Source organism: Cupressus sempervirens, chromosome 10, assembly GCF_028749045.1.
Source record: "Cupressus sempervirens isolate cs-2001-9-10 chromosome 10, ASM2874904v1, whole genome shotgun sequence".
NCBI classification, from domain to species: Eukaryota; Viridiplantae; Streptophyta; class Pinopsida; order Cupressales; family Cupressaceae; genus Cupressus; species Cupressus sempervirens.
In genome coordinates, this window is record NC_143127.1 from 265426329 (window position 1) to 265450959 (window position 24631).

Genomic DNA, 24631 nt, shown 5'->3' on the forward strand with positions numbered 1-24631 from the left:
GTTAAATGCTCATCAACTTGCTCTATCTAGTATCAATTCTAAGGTTATGCAAGACAAGATTAGCACTATGCAGGTTATTGAAAAGACAAGGATCTCTTGTGGCACCCCTTCCCATATTTTGGAGAACTGCACCAAAGCTCTCAATAATTTTGCAATTTCTAATGTTGTAGGAGGAAATGATGATGGTTTTACTGAGGTGGTTGGAAAGAAAAAAAGAAAAGACTTATGAGAGATCTAATAGCCATAAAATCATTGAAAAACAAAATAAAACCAAGAGCTCAGACATTCCTTCTTGCTTCAACAGAATTTGCAGATCCCCTGCCCCCGTCCCCCCTGCCCCCCGACAAAAACAAAGTTAGCAATGAAGTTAAACCTGCACAGTTGGAATGTTAGAGGGTTGGAAATGGTTGACAGAAAGTATGTGGTCAGGTGGTCAGGTATTGGTGTAATAAGATTCACAAAAAAGACTTTATTTGTCTCCAAGAAATTAAATTCACTGGTTTTCATGCATCCAATACTCTTAAATTTGTTTGGAACAAAGCCTCTAGTTTCTACTCTGGTCATGATAGAGTTAAAGGGGGAGTAGCTATCTTACTTGGACCTCAATGGCAAAATAAAATCATCAGCAAGGGGGCCTCTCCTTGTCACAGAGCTATCTGGATCACCTTAAAACTCCATGACCACATTATTGGCCTTCGCAACATTTATGCCCCTAATGATTATAGAGAGAGATCTAGCTGCTGGGACTGGTTCTCTGAGCATCTTACTAATACATATTGGATTCTCACTGGTGATTTCAATATAATTGAATGCAAACATAATAAGGTGGGAGGAAATAAACTTGAATGGAAAGGCAATGAGCTTTAGTTTTGGAACAAGATGAAGCGAAACTTAACATTGTTGATCCTCTCTCTAGAATGAAGAATGAGTACAATAGCATTTGTTATACTTGGTGTAACAATCAGTATAATAAGAGGAGAATTTATTGCAGACTAGACAGATTCTACTTAAACTCTGCTTTGCTTGGGTTTGATCAGTCCAATGGTAACAATCTTGTTTGTGTTCAGCCTGCTAGCATTTCAGACCATTCCCCCGTTCAAGCTTACATCATAATTAAAGATATTAATTATGTGGTAAGTATTCAGAGATCCAAGAATTCTTTAAACTTAATACTTCACTGCTGCAAAATGATGAATCCTTGGATGCTATTAAAACTGTTACTATCCTCTCTAAATTTTGTTCTGAAAAGTGCAATCCTAAAAGTAAGTGGGAGCAATTAGTTGAAGTGTGGAGGAAAATGTTTCAGTTGATAGGAACCAAAGAGGCTTTTGATAGAAATTACAGTGGAAACTATTTTTGGAGGGAACTTAATAACATTGAAAATGAGCTCCAATTCAAAAGAGATGATCAGACTCTGATCAATAATCACATTCACACTAAATCCCAACTTAGAAAAGCTCAAAATTACGAAGTTCAAGGCCAAAAGGTCAGAGCAAAGGCCTAATGGACCGAGGAAGGAGATAGAGGCACTAGATATTTATTCAACTTGATTAAAGCCAAACAAAACAGAGAAGATATTAAAAGAATTCAAAATGAAAATGGATTCACTAAATGATTCCTATGAAATCCTCAATACTTTTGTGCAGTTTTATACTAATGTCTTTGCTTCTGAAGTTGATAACAGGAATAACTCTACTTTGAACTGTTGCATTAAGCTCATTCCTAAAAGATTCAGTCAGAGCCAGTCCAGTCTACTTCAAAAAAGTATCGATATCAGAGAAATTGAGGAAGCCATTGCCTCAATGGCCAATGGGAAGTAACCAGGACTTGATGGTCTACTAGTTGAATTTTATAAGGCCAATAAAGAATGGATCTCTGTCGAATTGCTTGAGTTTTATGAATAAGTTTGTGAAACTGGCACCCTAGGAGAAAATGTTAATAGAGGGGTTATTAAACTCTTGCCTAGGTCTGGAGATGTCTCTTTGGTTCAAAACTGGAGACCTATTAACCTATAACATTACTTAATATATCTTATAAAATTATTGCTAAAATTTTGGCTAGAAGAATCTCAGATATTCTTAAAAATATTATCTCCAAGACTCAAATTGGATTTATAAAGGGAAGATACATCTTAAATAACCTTCTAACTACTTAAAAGGCTATGCATTGGGCCAAAAGTAATGAGCAAGATGTCTCCATGGTTTTATTGGATTTTGAAAAGGCCTATGATAGAATTGAATGGGGTTTTGTGGTTGAAATGCTAAAGGTCTTTGGATTTCCTCCTTACTATTGCACTTGGGTCAACATCCTTTTCAAGGATTCAAATATCATCATTGATGTCAATGGTGTGCTTTCTGATCCTATCTCCCTGGGCAGATCCATAAGACAAGAATGCCCCTTGGCTCCTGCTTTGTTTGTTATTGCTGTTGATGCATTATCCTAAATTCTTAAAAGCACCCAGCTCGGTGCTCCAGTCAATGGTTTAACTCTGCCTAACAATGACGATCTCCTTATTGAACAATTTGCTGATGATACTGCCTTGTTTGTAGAGATGAATGAGATTAACTTTGAGAACATGATTGATAGAATTCAATTGTTCTGCTTAGCTTTAGGGGCAAAGATTGCTCCCATGAAGTCCACTGTTCTAGGTTGGGCAGACACTCCTCCTGACTGGCTTAATAACAAGGGCTAGAAATGGCAAGGGCCTAATGAGATTGTGAGGTACTTGGGAATTCTTTTTGCTTTAAATCCCTCTACCAAAGAGATGTGGAACTGGATCTTAGAAAAAACGTATTAATGGCATGCTTTATATTGCAGGGAGGGGTCAAGTTGTACAAAAAGTCCCTTCTTCTCATGTAGTTTATTACTCCTCGACTTGGATGTTAGCTAACTATCAATCAAACAAGTTGGATAAAATCTTGAGAGACTTGTTGTAGTCCGATAGTATTGGCAATAAGAAAAGACATTGTGTGAAATGGGATTGGTGTTGTTCTCCAAAAAATATGGGGGGGCTCGAGCTTAAAGATTTAAAAGTTCAAGGCCTAGCTCTTGCCTCCAAATGGATTTGTTAAGGCCTTGAATGGAAATGAACCTTGGAATATTCTTATAGGAAATAATATTACTATGTCTTCTATCAAAAAAGTAAAGATTGGTATAATACTCCTTTGCTTGACATTGTTTTTGGAGACTTTGACCTAAAAGGTTTCGGTTCTAAAGGTATTTTCTTCCATTTGGAAAGCCTGGTGCCATGTTAGATCCTTCATTTGCCATAGACCTGCTGTAGGAAAAAGCCCATACTATGTTGTGATGGATAAATCTATTTGGTGGGGCATTAGCCTTAACAACAAACCTCTTGCTCTAACTTAATGTTGCTCTGCTAAAAGGTGGCATAATGCAGGCATCTCTCTCATTCAAGATATTATGGTTGACAAGGATTTTGTGTCTTGGAGGCAATTTGCAAGAAGTTTAACATTCCAAACTCTGAAAAGAAAACTTATACTCCTATCTGCAAGGCAGTGCGTAAATTCTTTCCAAGTATTATTCCCAGCTCTGAACAGTTGCTAGATCAGATCAAATGGGTGGATGGCAGTAATTTTAAAAGTTGCTCCTGCAAGCAAATTTACAATATGCTTAAGCATAATGAAGACATCATTAATAGAATAAAACTTGTTTGGGGTTTTAACTGGGAGATTTCTAGATGGCACCTTGTTTTTTATTTGTTTTGGCAATCCCCTATTGAGCCCAAAGTTGTGTATTTTAGATGCATGCTCCTCCTTAAAAAACTTGTTGTTGGATCTATTCTTTCTTCTTCTGGTGTTCAACCTGTTATTTGCTCTGTGTAACAACTGTCAAGAAATTGTTAAACATCTTTTTTTCGAATGTGTGATTGCCATAAGACTATGGTCAATGTTTTTTTGGTCATCCCATCAAGTGGAACTGTAATGATGGTCTCTCTTGGCATTAAATTCTTGCAGGCTTTGTTCCAAACTTTGATTTCAATTTGAATAGATTCTGGTTTGTTCTAACTACTGAAATCATGTGGACCATTTGGAAAAAAAGGAATGAGGAGATTTCCCAAAACAGCAAACAGGACCTTACTGAGTTTAACTTTAAACTCACACATTTCTATATTGTTTCTCAGATTACAGCTACCATTGAGGTGCCAAAGGAAAGATTTAATGAATTAATTGAAGGAGCCATGATTATCTTCAAAAGAGAAATCCAAAACTATAAGAAGATGAATGCTGAACAGATGCTTACAAATCATGGTGGCACTGAGACTCAAGGGAATCAGAGCTCTAAGGACTTGGAAGCTGGTCAGAGGCTTGATAACCAAGTTGGCAATGAGGGGTAAGGGGAACAGATGAACTTCAACTTCCTTAATGCAGCTGAGCAGACTAATGATATTAATCCTTATGACACCAGCAACCTGAACCATTTCAACACTCTGAGAAGGAACTATGATGAGAGGGTAAATTTTGACGACTCGGACTACAAGGTCAACTGGCACAAGAACTAGATTATATAGAATGAAAGGAATTATGAATGCTAAAGTTGATCTTTTTTGTTGTTTTGGTGGCTATAAAAAGGCTTTATGTGCTGTATATTTTGATACTCTCTTAGTCAGCTTTCAAGTAACTTTGCTGACTCCTTTCTAAATCGTACTTCTCTCTTGTTCTCAACCTATTTTAATACAATAACAAAAAAATTCAAGCCTGCACGAAATTTAAATTTTTAAACATGCATTGTGAACGAAACTTCAAATATAATATCCACGTCCAACATTATATTGATCTCTAAAGTAGCACTTTAAAATAGAAGTTCATATGCATTAAGAAATTGCTGTCATGTCACTGCCATAAGAAATCACCTGTATGCCCCATTTGGAGCAAGACAAGATAAAGACAGAAAGAAATATAATAATAGTAATAACATGTCTGAAGAACTCCGTCAAGTGACTGCCAATATGTTGAATATATGGATAGTTATCTTTAACCAGCCTAAATCACATCGGTTCCAAACAGCCATGATTAATGAAGAGATGGTCATAATTTGGAAGGGGCGCCTCTTTATGAAGAGGGAATTCTTAGCAAAGGTTGTGACCGTACACCTCATCTTCAGGACTATATAGGCAGATATGCACTTGGAGAAAGAAGGAATCAGATTAGAGAATTCTGAGATATAAATTACACTCAGTAAAAGGCGGCCATTTGTTATGTAGCAGAACAATTGGTATCCAGAAAAAAAAGGCAGCCATTTGTATGTAGTAGAACGGTTGGTATGCAATATGGTTAAGGTCTATTATTGATTATGAAATCTCTCACCAATCTTTGATTTGTTTATTTAACTAACCTGCCATCTACCAAGGATTTAGGATTAGTGATTATTCATTGGATTTTAATATAGCAATCTTGCTAGAAACTGTTAAGGGAACATGATAAGGAGATGCAGGAGTACGTGTCCTCTCAATTAAGTGGACACCCATTGAGTTGGTTGCTTGTGGGGCCCCCAATGAGTTGGCTGTGGACCAAGGGGTCAGATTGACTTGGTTGATTGTTCAACGCTCTTCGGGTGAATTGTGAGGGACAGTCTCCATGCATCCTATATTACATTCCCCTCAAGTTTCTAATGTGGTTGAAGCAATAGTATGCATGTTTGCACAAATTGATTATTATTTTCTAATTCAAAAACTATTGTGTAATCTATTGAAAGAATACTCTTGCAAATAAAGTGTATTTTGGATTTGTTATTTTTTGGGGAAAATCAGGCATACCTCCAAAATGAGACATTACAATTGCACTTGTTTAGACACTCATTATTCATATGATGTCTAAAATTGATGTTCAATGTAACATGTTCATTGATTTGAACATAGCAGCAATTAAATATAGAAATTTATGGTTCATTGTTTTCAGTACAACAAACGATACAAAATCAGAAGTGTAATGACAACATACATTTTTTACAACTGCATGTTCTTATTTGACATATGCCTGATTTCAAATTACAGCCATATACAATCATGTTTTTAATTCCACAACTGAACGCTATGCAGCTCTAGAACTTCTGGTGATAGAAAAGGATAACAACTGTCTGTTGTCAGTCAGCAAGGCTACATTTCCATGTATGCAGTCATTCAAAAGCTGTAGTTATTTTCCATAGTTGCAAAAGCTTGACTACAAATGACTCTTTTTTTAAAACACTAATGTCATGTGCCTTTTCCCGCCAATAATCTGGCCATCAGTATAATTTAAACAGGCGTTTTTCAGAACTAATATTATATAATAAAAACATGCAATAATATCAATATCAATAATTAAAGTTAAAATAAATTGACATAGAACGCAAGAATTTAGAACTAGTGCTCGAACTAGACCACAATTCAAATAAATAAATAATCTTAAAAAAAAGTGAAATCTTCAAAATTAAAAGCTGGTGTCCTATTTGGTGTCGTGGTAATATGATTTAACTGCGGATAATTTCCTTGTTGGGAGCATGTCAAAAGGGTGGAAACATTGTCAGAAAAAAATTGGGCACAAGAGCATCACCATCGTTGGGAAAATGGGTATGAATCGTAAATCACCATGGTTGAGGACCTAGCGACTGCATAACAAGATACACACATTAGACACGCATGAGCTATTAAATAAACATTTTAAAATATTAATTATTTTAATAAAAAATATTAATTATTTTAATAAAAAATAATACGTACCTCAAATGACTTTTGATTGACTTTTCCACCACATCATTATATTGTATACCTATGTACGTGCACATAGATATAGGAATAAAAGTAACACCATAATATTATTTTAATAAATAATATGATGCCACCTCATAAGTACATCTATGTGCAAGTAGATAATTGATCCTGATTTATAACCTTTAAATCTTTTTTCCATATTTATTCAATTTTCTTGCTAAAACCAAATGAACACTTGGTATATTTATTTGGCGTCCAAAAGCCAAGTCTCTTCTTTATAAGTTACGGGTTCTTGGAAGCCAAAGAGACTTTGATACCTCTTATATTATGGAGCCAAGAGAGTCGGAAGGCAATATACATATCATCTGACTTCTTTTATTACACCCGATTTTCCTTTCCATACCATTTGACTTCTTCTTTTAGCACCGACTCCCTGCTATATTGCGGATACCTCTGCAGATATCGTATGAAATCTCTGCATTTTACCATTGTTAAACATTGGAATTCTCTTCCACGTTTTTTGCCCTTTTATTGAGATTTTGCTGAAGACGTGATTATCAATCACACTAAGTTTGCGCCTGGAGATTTATCCCGACGAAGAGTTGAATCATTAGCGTCTAGTGTTGTCCTGCATTTTGTCACCATAAAATGTAGGTAACAGTACGAAACTTTTTCAACTTTAGTTTCGCATTTCTTTGAGTTTAATTCATTATTTAATTGGTTAGTATTCATCAACCAATTAGTACCAATTGATATAATGAATCTTTTTACTAAAGGCCTTCGTCAAGTCTTTTTCGTTTTTCTTTATGTTGAGCCTTTGCTTGATTTTTGAAGCCTTCACAGTCCATTCTTTGCTTTTGAGTTTGCGTTTGCTTGTTTTTGGTCCTTTGGATTTGCTGATGTCATGCATTTCGTTTTTCCCTTCGATTCGATTTAACCTAGGGGTCATTCGGAGTTGTCAGTCAAGAGATATGGTCATTTTAGTGCCTCAAAAGTAGACATTTTAGGTCCAACAACACGAATTAAAAAAACAATGTTATATTTTCATTTTGACATTCACTTTTTCAAAAAAAATAACATTTACTCACTTTTTGTTATGTTTTGAAGTTACTTTTCATTTAAATTTATAACTTAAAGTGACTATAGTGCACTTTATGTTATAATTTTAAGTTGAGTTACTTTTTAATTTTTCACTTAAAGTGACTATCGAACTATATTGTTACTTTTTAAATTTTTTATTTTTAAATCAAATACTTATATAAATGTCACTTTAACTTAATATTTATGAATTATATTGATTAATATGATGCATAAATGTTATTTTTGACCCAAATTGTTGACATTTTTATAAAAATAAGTGAAATACATAACAAAATAGCCTTAAAGTGGACTTTTTATGTGCATATGCATGTAAAAAATTATAAAAATTGGAAACTTTTCATGCTATTGCACATAAAAACTCACTTTGAGGTCATTTTTCATGCCATTACATCAAAAGCTTCTAAAAGTGGACCTTTTTGATGCAATGACATGAAAAGTAGAGTTTTGTGCTTATGCATCAAAAAGGTGAGACATTTTTTAAAACATGTAAGTGACTCAAAAAGGTCTGATTTTGATGACCTGCATATTTTAAAACATGTAATGGCACCCAAAAAGTGAGATGCATGTTTTAATATATGCAATGACACTTATAAAGTCCGATTTTGAAGAACTACATGCATTTGCTCCCCAAAAACCCAATTTTGATCATAACTTGAGATTTACTTGATGGTTTTGCATGAAATCTTTTCCATTAGGGTCGTTTTTGCTTAGCCATGGATTTTCTAACATTAAAAATGGATTTATTTTGCTAAAAAACAATTTTTCAATTTTTTAAACTCCTTCCAAGGGCACGTTTTTGGAAAAATCTTCAAATAAATCTATTTTGAGTGATTTAAATCACGTTTTTGCAAGGAAAAGAGGAGTTTTGGCATCTTCAATCATTTGCAATACATCTTGGCTCACATTTTTGCACTTAGAAGCCAAAAACGAATTCATTTCATGTCTTTTTATGAATCACGTTTTCGCTTAAAATGCCCGGAAAATTGGGGTTTTTATCCACTTTTCTACATTTTGGAGTCACTTTTTTGCATTTGGATCCATGTATATCCATTTGGGAAAGTCGTTTTTGCATTTACAAGTCAAAAATGACTCAAAAACATGCATTTTTAGGTCACGTTTTTGCAAAAACGGCCCAGATTTTTGCATTAAAAAGTCTTTTTTTTGTTCAAAAAACTCAAAAAAATGCATTTCCAGCCCATACCCTTGATCAAGAGGGATTGTTTTTGAGTTTTAAATGCATGATATTGTCTTTGGAGATCATTTATTTGGCACTTTCATGTCAAATTCGACCATTGAATGTCCATTACATGCGTGTACGAAAAAAGTCAAAAGGTTGTTTGAAAATCCGGATTTAAGAGAGAATTGGTCTTAAGTCTATAAAACTTGCTATTTTGGCTCTTTCTCTTTCATTTTTGGCACTTAATCTTCATGTAAGTGGAATCTTTCTAACTTGCTCATCAATTCATGCTTATCTTGCTATTTCCATACATATTATTGCTTGATGATTGTCATTCGTCCATATATATGCCATGAAAAGTGCATTTTTCCTTTTAAAATGATGAAAACTCCAAATTCGAATTTGCATGTTGAAGTGGCTTTCTTTTTGACATGTTTTGAGTCTTTTGCCAAAGGCATGTGTTTGTTTTTGTGCTTTGTGCTTGCTTGTTGGTTTTCTCCATTTTGGAAGAAATTGCAAGTTCTTTCCCAAGAACTTGAGCATGTTTCACTTCGCTCCACTTTCCATTTTCCATGCCACAACACTTCACATCTCATCTAACAAATGCGATTACATGTTTTTCATCTCATTCACCATCCGCATATGTATGTAATCCCATTTTCCGCTTCCATTTTCACCTCTCCATATGCATGCACACCTCCATGAGCAAATACATACTTTTCCATTTTCCACATCTTTCCATACTTTGCACCTCATCTTCCATTTGCACTTACATATAAAAGCTCGTCCTCCATCCGCATTTGCAAGTCATCTCACTTTCCATTCCTCATTACATGTTGCATTTACTTGTAATCATTTTTCGTGCAATGACATTTTGAAGACCCTAAGTCACATTTGAAAATCAGCAATCTCCATTTGCACTCATTCCCATGCGCCAAGCACTTGGCTTTTTTTTTTTTTTTTTTAAAGTTAAAGGTGTTGATAGAAAGTTGTTCCGAGTGTACATTCGGACATCATCAAGAAGGTTTTCAACATGTCAAAGACTGCAGTTTGTGCTGATCTACAAAGGAGAATTCATGACAACTTGAGTGACAAAAGTTGAATCACATCAAGTTTCCACATGACAACGAACAATTCATCACAGTCAGAGGTTATCAAAAGATGCAACACCATGGTTATCAAAGTGAATGCAGTAGTACAACATACAGGAACTTCCGATCCTATGATCATCTGGGATTGCATCGTCAAGTACAAGGCCCTTTAGGATTGTTTCCTTCTCTTCCGTCTTCTTCTTCTTTCATGTTTGTAGTTGGAGAGGATGCATTGCATGAAGATGTGTAATTACATGTAATGCGAGTTGCATGTGTATGTAAAGGATGTAATGCGAGTTGCATGTGCAGTTGCATGTAACCCTTTAGTTTCTATAGTTAGACTTGGTCAAAGTTGATTGAGTTGCTCCCACTTTTTCCTCCACCTTTTTCTCAACTCCTGTGCCTATATAAAGGAGTGCCCCCTCATTGTAAAAATTATCTTTTGTTGTATGCAAGAAAACTCTATCACAATTGTGCAAGCATAACTTTGATTGTGTAGTGCGAATTTGGAAGAAAAGTGAATAAAAGAAGCAATTGGATTCGAAGCTTTGATTGGAAACAATTGTGATAGAGCAAATTAGAAGCTTGGACTGTAATTTGTGCCTATTGTCTTGATTCATGTTATTATTGTGTGATCAATAAAAGAGCATAGTGATTTGAGAAGCAATCAGAGCCGAAGCTTTAACTGGGAGTGGTTGTGGAAATATATAGCTAAAAGCTTTGTCTGTAGCTTATACTTCTTTCTTAATTCACAAAATAATTAAGTTATTCTTACTTTTAGGAGTCTTTGTGCCCTAATTGTAAAGTTTTTCCATATAGAAGTACAACCAGACTTAGAGCCAAACCGATACATTTTTAGCTAGCATTTGATTTAGTAAAAGTTTATCGGTATCACTATTTCCAGCTCTTGATAGAAGTGTAGTTAGAGATTCACTCTGCCCATTACTCGCTCCACGAGTAAGTGGATTCTTTCTTGAAAGTTAAGAAGGATATTGGTAACACCCATTTTATAAAATCTCTCAACTTCTTGCTTACCTTGAGTTGATCCAAAGCACAGTGAGAAGGGGGAGCCTTCCCTTTAAGGTGAAGAGACTCTGTCTCACACGCTATGGCTGGTCATCCTATTTTGCAACTGGATTTTTACCCAAAGTCGATTGCAAAATATCCACCCAACATCTAGCAAGACTTCATTCCTTTCCATTCCAGATTATACCAAGTTATGTGGTTATTCGTGTTCCAAGTACTGCAACATATTTCATTACCAGTTATTACTGCATTTCGATTACCATAGCAATAAGCTACTGTTACATCCCAAATTTTGCCCTAATTTTTAATTTGATCATAACTGTTGATTTAACGAATTATTTCTTTTCATGATCATGTGAAATGAGTTAGTTATTTATATACGTTGTACTTACTGTTGATGAAATGGTCATTAACCTATAACTATTATTAGATGATTAGCAAGTATTTTTATTTAAATTAGCGATTAATATGTTTTATTTTGAATTACTATCAAATTAATATTATGGTGAGAGTGTTTTTCATGGGTGATTGCAGAAGAAGATTGAAGAGAGGGGAAGCATTGCTAAATGGGATCATTGGAACGAGATGTTCGTTTGGTTCAATCATCAGGATTGGCAGGTATGACCTTAGACTTCCTTGGAAGGGATACGATGACTTGTCCACAGGTTACATTATGGGACCCGCATGAGCTATTAAGGAAACAATATAGGAAAAAAACATAAAATAATCTAATTTAAAAATATAATACATACCTCAAGAGATTGTTTATTAATTTTTATCATATCATTATAATAAACACTTACATATGAACACATAAATATAAAAATGAAATGGCATCAATAAATTATACTAACATAATCTAATGATGTCACCTCACCAATATACTTAAGTGAACGTATATAAGAATGTATTATAACAATAAAATAAAATTATAACTCCAACTCCTCCTTTTCTTTATTTCTTTTCCCTCTTCTTTTTCTTCATTTTCAAATCGAATTAATGTTTGGGAATTCGAATGAACTTCTTCAAACCGATAGAAGCCGAGGAGTCTCAACTAGCCTTTAAGAGAAGTCGTGAATCAACCAAGGCGGCATCACTCTCTCCTTTATCTAATACGTTTTCCTTTCAAACCGTGTGCAATCATTTCCGGCTGAAAACATTCATTTCGTCTACCCAACCAATATTATATTGTTCTTTCCTTACTCCACCAACATTTGCAAACTACACATCAAGTCTCAAACCAGCAGGCAAAACAAATGGCCAAATAGGAGTTCTGACCGAGGACAGGAGGAGCCACGTCCAGACAAAACCTAAAGCACAATCTCAGTTCATGAATATATGCATTCATATTTCATAATTCCTTCTTTTCTGAGCATAAGTCCGACTGCAGCCGGCTACACATTGCTAAGACTGAGATTAATACAATACATGCCTTCGTATTTCATAATTCTTCCTTTTCTGAGTAGAAGTCCGACTACAATCGGCTATACATTGTTAGGACTGAGATTAATACACAATACCTTGTTGTTGGTCTCTTGCATTACATAGAATTTCAATGAAGATCTTCATAGTAATTCTCTGTGATTGAACATTATTTATGAAATTGAATTGTAGCTATAGAAACTTAAAATGATTATATGAAACAACATCAATAACCATGTTATCATAATTTTCGAAACAAAGAATAGAATACTCTTAGATTCTCTGACACCTAGGACTCACCAGCGATGAAGCCATGAAATGGTGAAGAGGTGTAATTAAAACAGAATGATCATAATCTTTCAGGCACCTAGGATTCACCGACAAATAAGCCATGAAATGGTGAAGAGGTGGAATCAACCTGCAAGAAACAAGAATGAAATCAAATATGAATATTCAAGTAATGAAACACTCAATAGCTAATGCTTGTTCCTATAATGGAATCTATTGTCAAGTCGAGTGGTGGTGATCGGGTCCATGCACCCATCAAAAATCCTTGGCCAAGGTAGTTTATAGGCATATGTGCCAATTCTAAGATCACTTGACGTCCATAGACGTCAGTTATATAGGTATAACTAATTGGGCACTCAAACCACCCAGTAGCTCGGATGGCTAGAATGAAGAACATTCCAAGCCCGATCTCAAGGTAGGGAGGGCTATTCTAACATGTTAAAATGTGTGGGGATAAGTGTGCTCCGAGTTTGGGAGGTTACGCCTATGTCAATGCTTCTCCTCTCACCAATGTCAAAGTTTGCACAACCGAATAAAAGATCCTCTGTTATTACGGTATGTTTTCCCACTCTTTTACTTGTTAATCTTTTAGCAGGAATAATTAGATAGTCTTTTTATTTCAAATAGAGTAGTTAATTGCCATCTTAATTGAATAAGAATATTGTTGTTTCTAAATTCAATTAAGAAAGATAGTTGTTGCTTTATTTTTCAGCTGAACATGATTTCAGTTAGGAATGTTTACATTGAATGTATATATATATTTCTCGTTCTCGTTATATCAGCTGAACATGAAATACAGTTGGATTAGTAATAGTTGCTTTTATCATAGTTATATTTTGTTAATGTTAAAATAAGTCTTTGACATGTGAAATGGAATCAGTTACTTATAAAGTTAGAAGATATTAGATCTTTAGGTGTCTTTAAATTGGTTATGAAAATTCGTTTGTTACAGCTAAAGTTTATAATCATCTTGCTTAAGTATCATCGGTTAGATCCTCTCTAGGAAGGAGTTGATTATGACAAATAAAAGCCAAGTATCCATGACCTAATATCATATTTTATTTACACCATTGAAAGTCAAAATCAAATGGTATTTATTCTGCAAGTCTTAAAGATTACATTTCTTGAAATCACAGATTGTGATGAACTGGAAACATATAATATTCTTATATCAGTTGAGGATCAACAGAAAAAGCTAGCTGTTTTGAGATTCAATCACCTGGGACTCACCCGACTATATAGCCAAAGAAAAGGGTGAAGAGGTGAGAGAAAAGAATCTGCATTAGCATGAAAACAAAATTCAGATGTGACATAACAATTATTTATTATTCTAAAAGGAATCATTTGATAGTTCATGCATGTCTAATACATTCTCTGTTGTCAAGTCGAGTGGTGTGATCAAGTACCAAGATGCTCAGTGGCTGACAAGGTGTTCCATGTCTATTCCGGGTAAGGAAGGTCTTTCTGGTTAGAGAAAGTCTGGGGATAAGTATGAGGTCCGTGGTTGGGAGGCTAAGCCCTTGACAATGTTTCCCCTCTCCACAAGATGTTAGAACATGCATCAAAATAAAGATAAGTTGAGCATTCAAACATTTAATGGTAACAGGTATTTTTACTTTTATAATATTTATACAAGTAGAAGATAAGATGGATTAATTTATATCATTGAATTCATTTATTTCCTTTAATGAACGCAACCTTTCTTGTCAATGTAATTGGTAATCATTTAAATCGGTTAACCTTCCAACTGAATATGGAATATATCTATAAGATTGTTATTTCAGTCTTTCATTTATAAGAATAATGATTATGAGCATATCTTCTAATCTTATGTTATTGCCACATTTAGCAATAGTAAAAAAAGGAATGAAACAGAGGTATCTGACACCCCAAATGATATAGTGGTATTTGATGTTCAAAATGATACAATGGTATTTGATGCCCTAAGTGATATAGTGGTATCTAATGCCCCAATTGATATAGTGGTATGTGATGCCCTGAATGATCCAATGGTAATTGATGCCCTAAATGATACAGTGGTATCTAATGCCCTAAATGATCCAATGGTAATCGATGCCCTAATTGATATAAGTGGTATTTAATGATAATCGTCATTTGATTTTGATATAGTGGTATTGGATGGTAATCGTCATTTGATCCTAAGTGGTATTTATGGACTAACCTAGGTGTTTGCAAAAGCATACCTAGATTGATTTCGGTTTCGAAATTCCATGGTATGTAGATTTTGATTTCCATAGTAAATTCATTGATTATGTTTACAATTGTTAGTTATGGAATTTTGTTTAACTGATTGTAACCGTTAACCTCATTCTCAAGAATCTAACTAATATAACTGTCTTCCTAAGAAAATGAAGTAATAACTATATTTCTTTGATATGTTAGTTGTTAGTTAAGACTCGGGAAAAGTGGTTGTTACAATGCTAACAAGTAGAATCCACAAGACCCAATTGTCATGAACCATGATAGTTTGGATGATCATTATATTGATTCACAAACTATGTTACATGTGGATGCTTTTGTGGGAATGGCACACTCATAAAACATATATTCATCCTCACCCATTGATCACATTTTCTAATGAGGAGATCACATAAAATCAATGTGATCCATAAGTGATAGGTGAAATACAAGATAACATCATTGCAATATCCTTTTAGATGTTAATAATCAACATAGCGTATGCACTGATAAGTGCTCTTTGATTCTAAACATTTGAAGTCAAATTCTTAAACCCATTGAGAAGCATCCTCATAGATAGCTAAAGTATTGTTGATTCACACTTGAGGTTGTTCTATTTAACACCTCAAGGTTGGACCTAAGGAAGTATATATATTATGTGATGTAATTCCTTCTTTGAATAGTTTTCTAGTTTTGCTTAGGAAAACTTGGTTAGAACACTTAAAGAGTTAGATAGTTTGTCATACTTCACTGTGTCAAAGTTGTTCAAGAATGTAGATTTGTAAAGATTACATGAGGTTCTTATGGAATTGAACCATTTCAATGTGGATAATTATGCTCCTACTCACAAGGAGCCCCTACGTGGAATTGAAAAAGATCTTAATGAGGTGTATCAAAGATTATTAGGTGCACAAAAAGGAACAGAAAGAACATAAGATGGTAACTTCAAGCTCAGCATACTTCATCATTTATTCCACCAAAAAAGGATACAGAACCAATGTTGCAAAACCCATTGTTACGGTGGTGCCACAAATGCCATTTTTTCTACACAACCAGCCACCTCACTAATACAAAAGAAAGTAGCTAAAGAAAAAACAATTAATATTCCGACAGGTGATATTGTGCTCATAAAGAGTACAAAGTAATATCAAGAAGAGAAAATGTGATTGGAAAAGCAAGTGATGTAATAGAAATGGAGGAACATGATGCAAAACATTTGGGAAGAGGGTGACCTCTAGAGGCAGCCCTTGCTAAATATGCATATTTACACATTGAGCACTCCTATCTCTATGTATCTATGTTTTATTTTATTTTCATTTGATGCTCGCTTTATGTGTTGATATCATACTTGCCTATGTTTCGTTTGTTCATTTTTATGTTTTCAAACACTTAGTTCTTGGTACACCACTTCGGGTCATTCACTTGTTCTTCACATGTTACTATGATCTTATTTTCTCATGATCCGTGATATTTCTATGCATTTAAAATACCTGACATTTACCATGACCACTTTTCTTGAGTTTACCTTTATCATGACCTGTGCTTACTTCTAATTAGGCATGCCCACTTATAATCTAATGTTTATCATCAATTGTGCCTATGTTTGCATGTTTATGGTACAATGCATAATGATCATTATCATGGTTTTTGTTATGCCTTTCTTGTTGTGTTTCCACAACCTCAATTCATCTTCTACATTATGCTTCCTACCCTACTTCTCCACTTGAATGTCATATTTCTTGTGTCTTTTATGTTTAGTATTAATGCTCACTTTATGTGTTGATTTTGTATTTGCTTATGTTCCTTTGTAAATTTCTATGCTTTTAATATACTTAGTTTTTGGTACACCACTATGAATCATTCACTTATTTGTTCTTTACATGTTGCTACGATCTTATTTTCTAATGACCCATGAAATTTCTATGCATTTACAATGCCTGACATCTAACATGATCACTTTCTTGTGCTTACCTTTATCATGACCCATGCTGACTTCTAATTAGGCATTCCCACTTATAACTCCAAGTTTATCATCAAATTGTGCCTATGTTTTCATGCTTATGTTACAATGCACAATGATCTTTATCATGGTATTTCTTATGATCATATATCTAAGATCCTTGCCATGACCTAATCCATCCCATTGGTATTGTCATGCCCCTTATCTTACCTTTAGTGTCATCTTCATCTTACCATCTTGTCAAATTAGGGGCAATCATCTTGCCCATACTTTCATGCTTATTTTTTGTTTGTCAATTCTAACATCCTTATTTTTCTTCACTCATTACACACTTGATATGCTTACATGATTCTTTATCCAGCCTTATTTTGTAATTTGTGTATTGGAGTCGGCACTATGACTTAATGCTTATTTCCAATTTAACACTTTAATTTATGGCACGTTCTTACACATTATACATGCTTACATTTTATTCAATCATGTTTGTTTTTATCATGTATCGCTTTTCTCTCTCCTCAAATTCCTTGCATACTTTGTATGTAACCCAATTAAAAAGGGGCAATATAATATCACTAATACTTTTTATCTAGTCACAATTTCAAGCAATGCCTTGTATCCAAACAGTGCTTTATCACATTGCACACCCACATCACACAAAAATCTATCACATTACTATAACGTGAGCAAGTTGTATCCCAATACATAGCACGGCATAATGCAAATCTTTAACATTTGCCACATCATATAGAAGCTTGATCCCATTGCCACATTGCACGGAAACTTATCACATGGCCACATTTGTGGCCCCATATTGCATTAACACATCACATGAACCAATACTGTCATATCACTTTCCATAAAGGGAAAAACTTCTATCCTTCATTTTGCTTTTCATTATCTCCATGCAGTTGAAGCAACTTGTAATTAGTGTTTGCTTCAATGATGCGGGATGCTACTCATTGCATACTTGGTTTTGCAGGTTTTGATGGAGCTGTCATGCCAAAAAGAATGATTCATCAATTTTTACAGATCAGAAACACTTTTTTTGTGTCTAAAAATTTATTTTTCATGTTGGTTAAGAATTTTCAAATACTTCAAAATGCATGCTCATGTTTGATTCACAAACCTATTAAAGTGGAGAAAAAATGTAATGGTGAAATTAGCATACCATGCCATTTTCTATTTTGTTTTGTGCCCCCTTGGTAGAATGTCTTAATACAATAACATATCAACTAATGGCATCCTCTTGTGCTAAAGTTTAACCCATGACTTGATGCCTATCCATATTTATGTGCTCAAATTTACACCAATTCCTATACACTACCTCAATTATTGTTTGAAAATTCTATTTATCCACATTACTCGAGTAAAATTGGACTTTTTCTTGCAGCCACAGAAGCTACAAAATGTAATATCCCTTTTATAAGAATAGATTTAATAATAAATAATAAAATTATCTTTGAAAGAAAAGATAAAATAAAATATAGTACCATATAATAGTAGATTAATATAATATTACAATATAACATAATATATTATATTAATATAATAATATGATATATTATAATGACAAAATAGATGAATTATCAAAATATTCATCCAATACAATTACATGAATAATAAAAATAAAAAAATAAATGACTAATTGATATTAAACTATAATATAATTTATTATACTTCACATCGATCTTAACTACTTCACATAATCGTTGTGATTAGGGAGCCCAAGGGAACTGACGTAACTCTTCATATTTAAGATACAAACATTCATTGATACAAAATATATAAGGGAGTATCTTATCCACGGAATAGGGGGAAGAAGAGAAGATACCGCAAACAGATTGAAAAAGCGCGCAGAAGATCACGAGGGAGATAAGAAAGTCGAGGACACCCTATATTTGGAGCATTGAACAATAAGATCACCGGAGAATAGAAGAGGAAACACACTACATATAATTGTGTTCAACCCAAGAAGTTACGACTCTAACATTAAAAGAAAGCAGAGAAAATTGCCATCGATGGCAACTCAATCAATTGAGTAGGCACCATTCTGCAAAAAAAGAATATAAAAGTCGTCATCACCTATCAACGCAGAGGAAGCAAACAAACTTTCATCGCTTGCCAACATGGATATTCAAAGCATCACGATAAATGAAGACTAAGAGACATAAGGAAGACTATCTCCACAAAGATGACGGGTTAACAATAAGTTAGAAACCAGCAGGCGTAGCAAAAAGACAAGTCAGACCACGGTATCGTGATTGACGACTATCACTCCCAGCAAGAGTGAACAGGGGCAGGAGAATACGGAAGCACTGCCTACACCATTACATATTGTTGTCACGTTTCACATCAGAATCCAGATTGGTAAAAACCTGGAGATCTTGTAAAACAAGAATGGATTATCAAAGATCGATTATCATAAGAAGAATCACAATAGGGGAATCTATCTTCTACCATCTAATGAAAGGAATCAATTTCAGATATCAAATTAGAAAACCAGACACCATTATCGCTTCTTATGAAGCGCAACACAAATCATAACATATTATTCTGATGAAGAAAAAGACAGAGATATGAAGAAGTCAAGGGCAGACAAAAACTACAGTACATTCTAGGCAGGGAAACTTATACGCTTATGTATTTTTAATATCTATGAAGCAGGACGGTGATAAAGAAGTCAACACAGGTACCGTTAGAACTGAATTGAATGGGGTGACTGACTCAGGAAAGGAATATATACATATGTATAAGCAGTTTACAACACTCAATCAGCAGTTGCATTAAAGGGAAAAACAAATAGAACACAGATTTCACTTTAATATCCGTATATCTGGAGGCTCTCACTAATAGAGATGCAAATTCTATCCAACCAGCATATAATTGATCGAGTGATACATCAGATGCATTGGTGGAGTGGAGTGGAGAATTGTTTAGTCTGATTTTGATTCTCAGAAAATTATAATCTGACCTGGGCAGTGTTGTGGTGATTCAGCTCTAAATATATTGTGTATTGTTTCCTATACTGAGAAAACCACAACAATCAAAGTACATCAACAAACCATATGTAAGTCAGAAAACTAAGTATTTATATTACAAGTAAACTGTTTGACAAAATTCCTCTCAGTAGAACAGATCAGAAATAATTTGAGAACAGAGTATCAAAGTATGACAGTACAAATTGAAGTATAGTGATATCAAAATATCAGACTTAGTAATTATATTCCATGTTATCGACAAGGGAGATTACAACAATAGTGACCTTATACATAATACATCCTTTTAAAGATGTTTTGCTATGTTACTAATATCAACTCTTTTCAAGACACAACATAGAAATCCACTTATTTATAAACCACCTCCACACTACGAACCAATTATGGTAGGCCTAGTCACGACTTAGAACTTCGTATTAGATATATCTTTTGGACTTGAACTTCAATCTCCACATTAAGGACTCAATATTTTGACCAATTAAACTCAACCTCTTGGACCTTTTGAAGAACTTTAGAGAATGTAACCAAGAACTCAGCCAACTGTTTGCTTATAAAAGGGATGGCAGGAGACCACCCACAAAGATTGAAGATTGATAGAGAGGCCGTTGCAAAAACTATCTCAATTCCACTAAAGCCAAAACTTGTTGGTATTTCAATACGTTTTTTGACATAAAAATTCCTATAATCTTAATCTTGATAGGAATGGGAGAATTATCAAGGTATTGAAAATCAAGGATGTTCAAGGCAAGTCTTACATGTTGATAAATCCCAATACCTTGTTACAATCAGGATTGGCCTATCAATAATCAAACAAAAGCTTTAATAGCTTGCAATAAGATACCTTAAAAGTTAGTCAACAAGAGGAGTAATAAACATGTGTGGCAATTTATCACTTGATGCAAGAAGCTTGGTGATTCATGGTGATTCAATTCATCCATGCTTTCTCAACTCTATCAATCAGATACTACCAAAGCATAGAAGAGCAAGCTTGAAAACAAATGGCAACCACAAGAAATTTGAAGATCTTCCCATGGTCAATTTACTTCCAAACAAAGGTGTGATGCCAACACAACTATGATTGTAGAGTACCTAGAAAAATAGGCTTTATTCCAGTGGATGTGAGAGCTAGAAGCCAAGTAAAAGGTGTCAACTTTCAAGGCACTTAAACACATGTTTGATGTTGTCTTCATCCTCAAGAAGAGTAAGGAATGAATCATCAACGAAATGACCAACTAGAAGCTAGTGGGAATTGTTGCATTGGAGGGAATTTCTTTCAGTCCGTCTTTACAAAGTGGCACTGACAATGAAATAACCAAAGTTTATAATGGTCAACACATAAAGTGATGGCGCGTGAGGGCAGCCTTGAAAAACAGAACTCAAAATTTCAAATTGCTTTAATTGGCTGCCATCAACGCTAGGGAAAGCAGAAGCATCAGCAATAACATCTTAACCGACTAGAGGCTCAAGGGCACCGAGCATTGCCTGAATGAAGGACTATTCAATTGTATCATCGGCTTTGTCAAATCAAATTTAGATAAAGAACTCTTGCTAATTGGACTTCCTAGCCCACCGAAACAGCACAACTGTTGTCTAAGATAAATGTTGACTGCCAAGTGGTTTTAATCTTTAACAGGTGAAACCGGGAAAAGGATTTCCGAGTTGGTGATGCTCAGGGCTAGAAATGCGTGCAGCCATTTTTACTAAGGTCTGTCCCTGTTCAAACCGGAACCACTAACGCAGTGGCCCAGGCATAGATGATCCGAGGAATTAAGTAGTTGGAGCGTCCTTAGCATATTACAGCTCGTTGACGTATTTGTTTTGATATTTCACGACGTGGAAATTAGCTCGTTGCACCGATAAATACACCATGAAGTAAAACCTTCAAAATAAGCATATGGTTCACAAATATTGTTTCAGTATTTATCAAAACTAAAAGGCAACAACCGGGACCGAGAACTGAACTCCACCCTGAGGAAATTGAAGCGGCATCTCAAGCACCCAAGTTCAGACAATTTGTCGTTGAAGGTTGAACGAGACCAGCAGTCTAAGGGACCAAAAGAAGAGCATGTTAATCTGCCCGCTGTAATTTCTCTAAGTTGTCCCTTTTGCTGTAGATTTGCATTAGGAAGGTAGCCGTTAAACCAAAAGCACAAATCGCTAATACTTAAAGCGTACTTAGCAACATGCCCTGTAAAAACTTGGATTCCATAGCGATCTAAATAGCCTCCAAAGTCTGCTTTCATGGAACATTGATTTTTTCATTCCTTTTTAAGAAGAAGAAAACAAGAATATTACAGCAAAATATAGCTCCATCAAAGATTGCTCAAACATAAAACTGAAACCAAATGCAGCTGCATAAAAACAAGTCCTCAAACATAAAACTAAGACTAACCGTTCAAAGTCTTCCACAATCTTCTGGACCTCACTCCGCGCAAAACCCTAGCCGCACGATCACCATAAACTCCCCACCCCTGCGCAACAAACACCAGTAGCGCCACCAACACTGCCAGCAAACTCCCCTGCCGCAGCATTGTGGCCAAACAAAGCAAATTCCAAGCTAAGAACCTCCTTTTCCCCGAACTAAACAAAATCCTCCGACTGAACTCAAATCATCAATAAACAGACTCTTCTCACTGCCAAAACCAGCCACAAGCATCTCCCTACCAAATAGAGACCATCGCATTATAGAGCTTCAATAGCTTCGCACACCTTCCATGGCCTTTTTCTCCCACCATTACTCAACTCTCCTAGCTTTGCACAGTAATCCTCGGTAATATAACAGTGCTGATTAATTTTTCCCCGTCAATTATTTGTGTGCAGAGATCGAACGGAGATTTTAAGTCCGTGTCGGGAAAAGCAGGAGAAGTGAATAACTTTGCGTTTGGAGTGTTGTGACGGGCCCGCCCTGCTGGGGCGACAGGCTGGCAGATAATAGAGCGGGCGATGCCCATGAACTACCACCACGTGTCCTGCTGCTACAAGCTGAGGCTACCGACATCTGTACAACTGCCGGGGAAGACAGCTCAGCGCCGGCGTTAACCGAAACCCGGCAACCGTGGAACGGGAATGTTTCTCAGAAAATGAAAGCGGCGACTTGTTCCCGACTACAGTCAATATTAAATTGCTTGATAAATTCTCATAAAGACTGTAGTTTGACTCGTGTCTTTGGCGGAGCAGTTTATTTTTCATCTGGGAAGTGGCGCTTTCGTTAGCGAATTTGTCGGTAGTATCCATGGTAACTATTAAATTTGACGGGCTAGATCAGCTGTCAAGCATATATTGTAGGAACGGTCATAAGTTTGAAATTGCCATTCAAATATCAAGATGTCTAAGGTGTATTGTAAAGAATAAAGAATGATTAAAGAGTATAAGGATTATTCTTTGCTTTGAATATAAGGAATTAAGAATAAATATTGTATAAAGAATAATCTGGTACAAAGTTGAAGGTAAGGATTAAATTCTACGGTCTAGGCCAGCTGTCAGAACATTCATAATTTGAAATTTTCTTCAAATACCAAGATGTCTACATCTACATCTTACACGAATGACAATTTTTTAATACAATAATAATATTATGTATAAATGAATAAAGACTAAATAATATAGTGTATAATGATATGAGGATTTTTCTTTATATTCAATATAACGAATATAAGGGTTAAGAATAAATAATGTATAAAGAATAATCATGGATAAATTTGAAGAATGTCTAACATTTTTATTCTGTGATATATAATATTTATCTATATTTCATAATAAATGTGAGTATATCGTGATGTTATAAAAACACACACAATGAAATTCAGCAGTACACTCACATTTATTAATGAATTGTTTTTGGTTTTTTAATTGAAAAGTACATTTAATGTAAAAGAAAAGAACAACTAAATGTTTAATTTATTTTATTTCTTATTTGATTTTAATTGTCAGTGCTTTTTATATAAGCTATAGTCCTAGATTTATGTTTTCACATCAACTTTCTCAGCCTTTGTTAGCCTTGGAAAATGTGTAGCTTTGCTAATGTTTAGTAGGTTTTTTATTTTTATTTTTATTTTATTAATTTATTTTTTTCATTTCTTTTTATTTTCAAATTTAAAACTTAAGAGAAGAAAATATATGTGTTAGATTTCAAATATTAGTTTAATTGCTAGTCCTTTTTGTATAGGCTATAGTCCTAGATTTATGTTTTCACATCAACTTTGCATTTGTCTGCCTTGGAAATTGTGTAGCGTTGATAATGTTTGGTAGTTGTTTTTTTTTTTTTTTTTTTTTTTTTTTTTCATTTCTTTCTATTTTTTAATTTAAAACTTAAGAGAAGAAAATATGTGTTAGATTTCAAATATTAGTTTAATTGCTAGTCCTTTTTATATAGGCTATAGTCCTAGATTTATGTTTTCACATCACTTTCTCAGCGTTGGTTGGCCTTGGAAATTGTGTAGCTTTGCAAATGTTTAGTAAGTTTTTTATTTTTATTTTTATTTTATTAATTTATTTTTTTCATTTCTTTCTATTTTCGAATTCAAAACTTAAGAGAAGAAAATATATGTGTTAGATTTCAAATTTTAGTTTCAAATCTAATAATAATTAATTTTTTAAATCTTTTAAATAATAAATAAATACTAATAAAAAATACATAGATAGAATATTAATATTTAAAATTAAAAT

The 24631-nt window shown here is 34.4% G+C and overlaps 1 protein-coding gene across 1 annotated transcript in view; it reads right to left on the reverse strand.

Annotated features, from left to right (window-relative positions):
• Positions 1-22713, reverse strand: part of LOC149533652 (glycerophosphodiester phosphodiesterase GDPDL7-like) — a 130930-nt gene extending 108217 nt beyond the window's left edge. The window contains exon 1 of the mRNA XM_089807086.1: positions 22359-22713. Within this exon, the coding sequence (XP_089663212.1) occupies positions 22359-22497 (139 nt within the window). The 5' untranslated portion in view covers positions 22498-22713. The remainder of the gene's footprint in view (positions 1-22358) is intronic.
• Positions 22714-24631: the final 1918 nt, after the last annotated feature.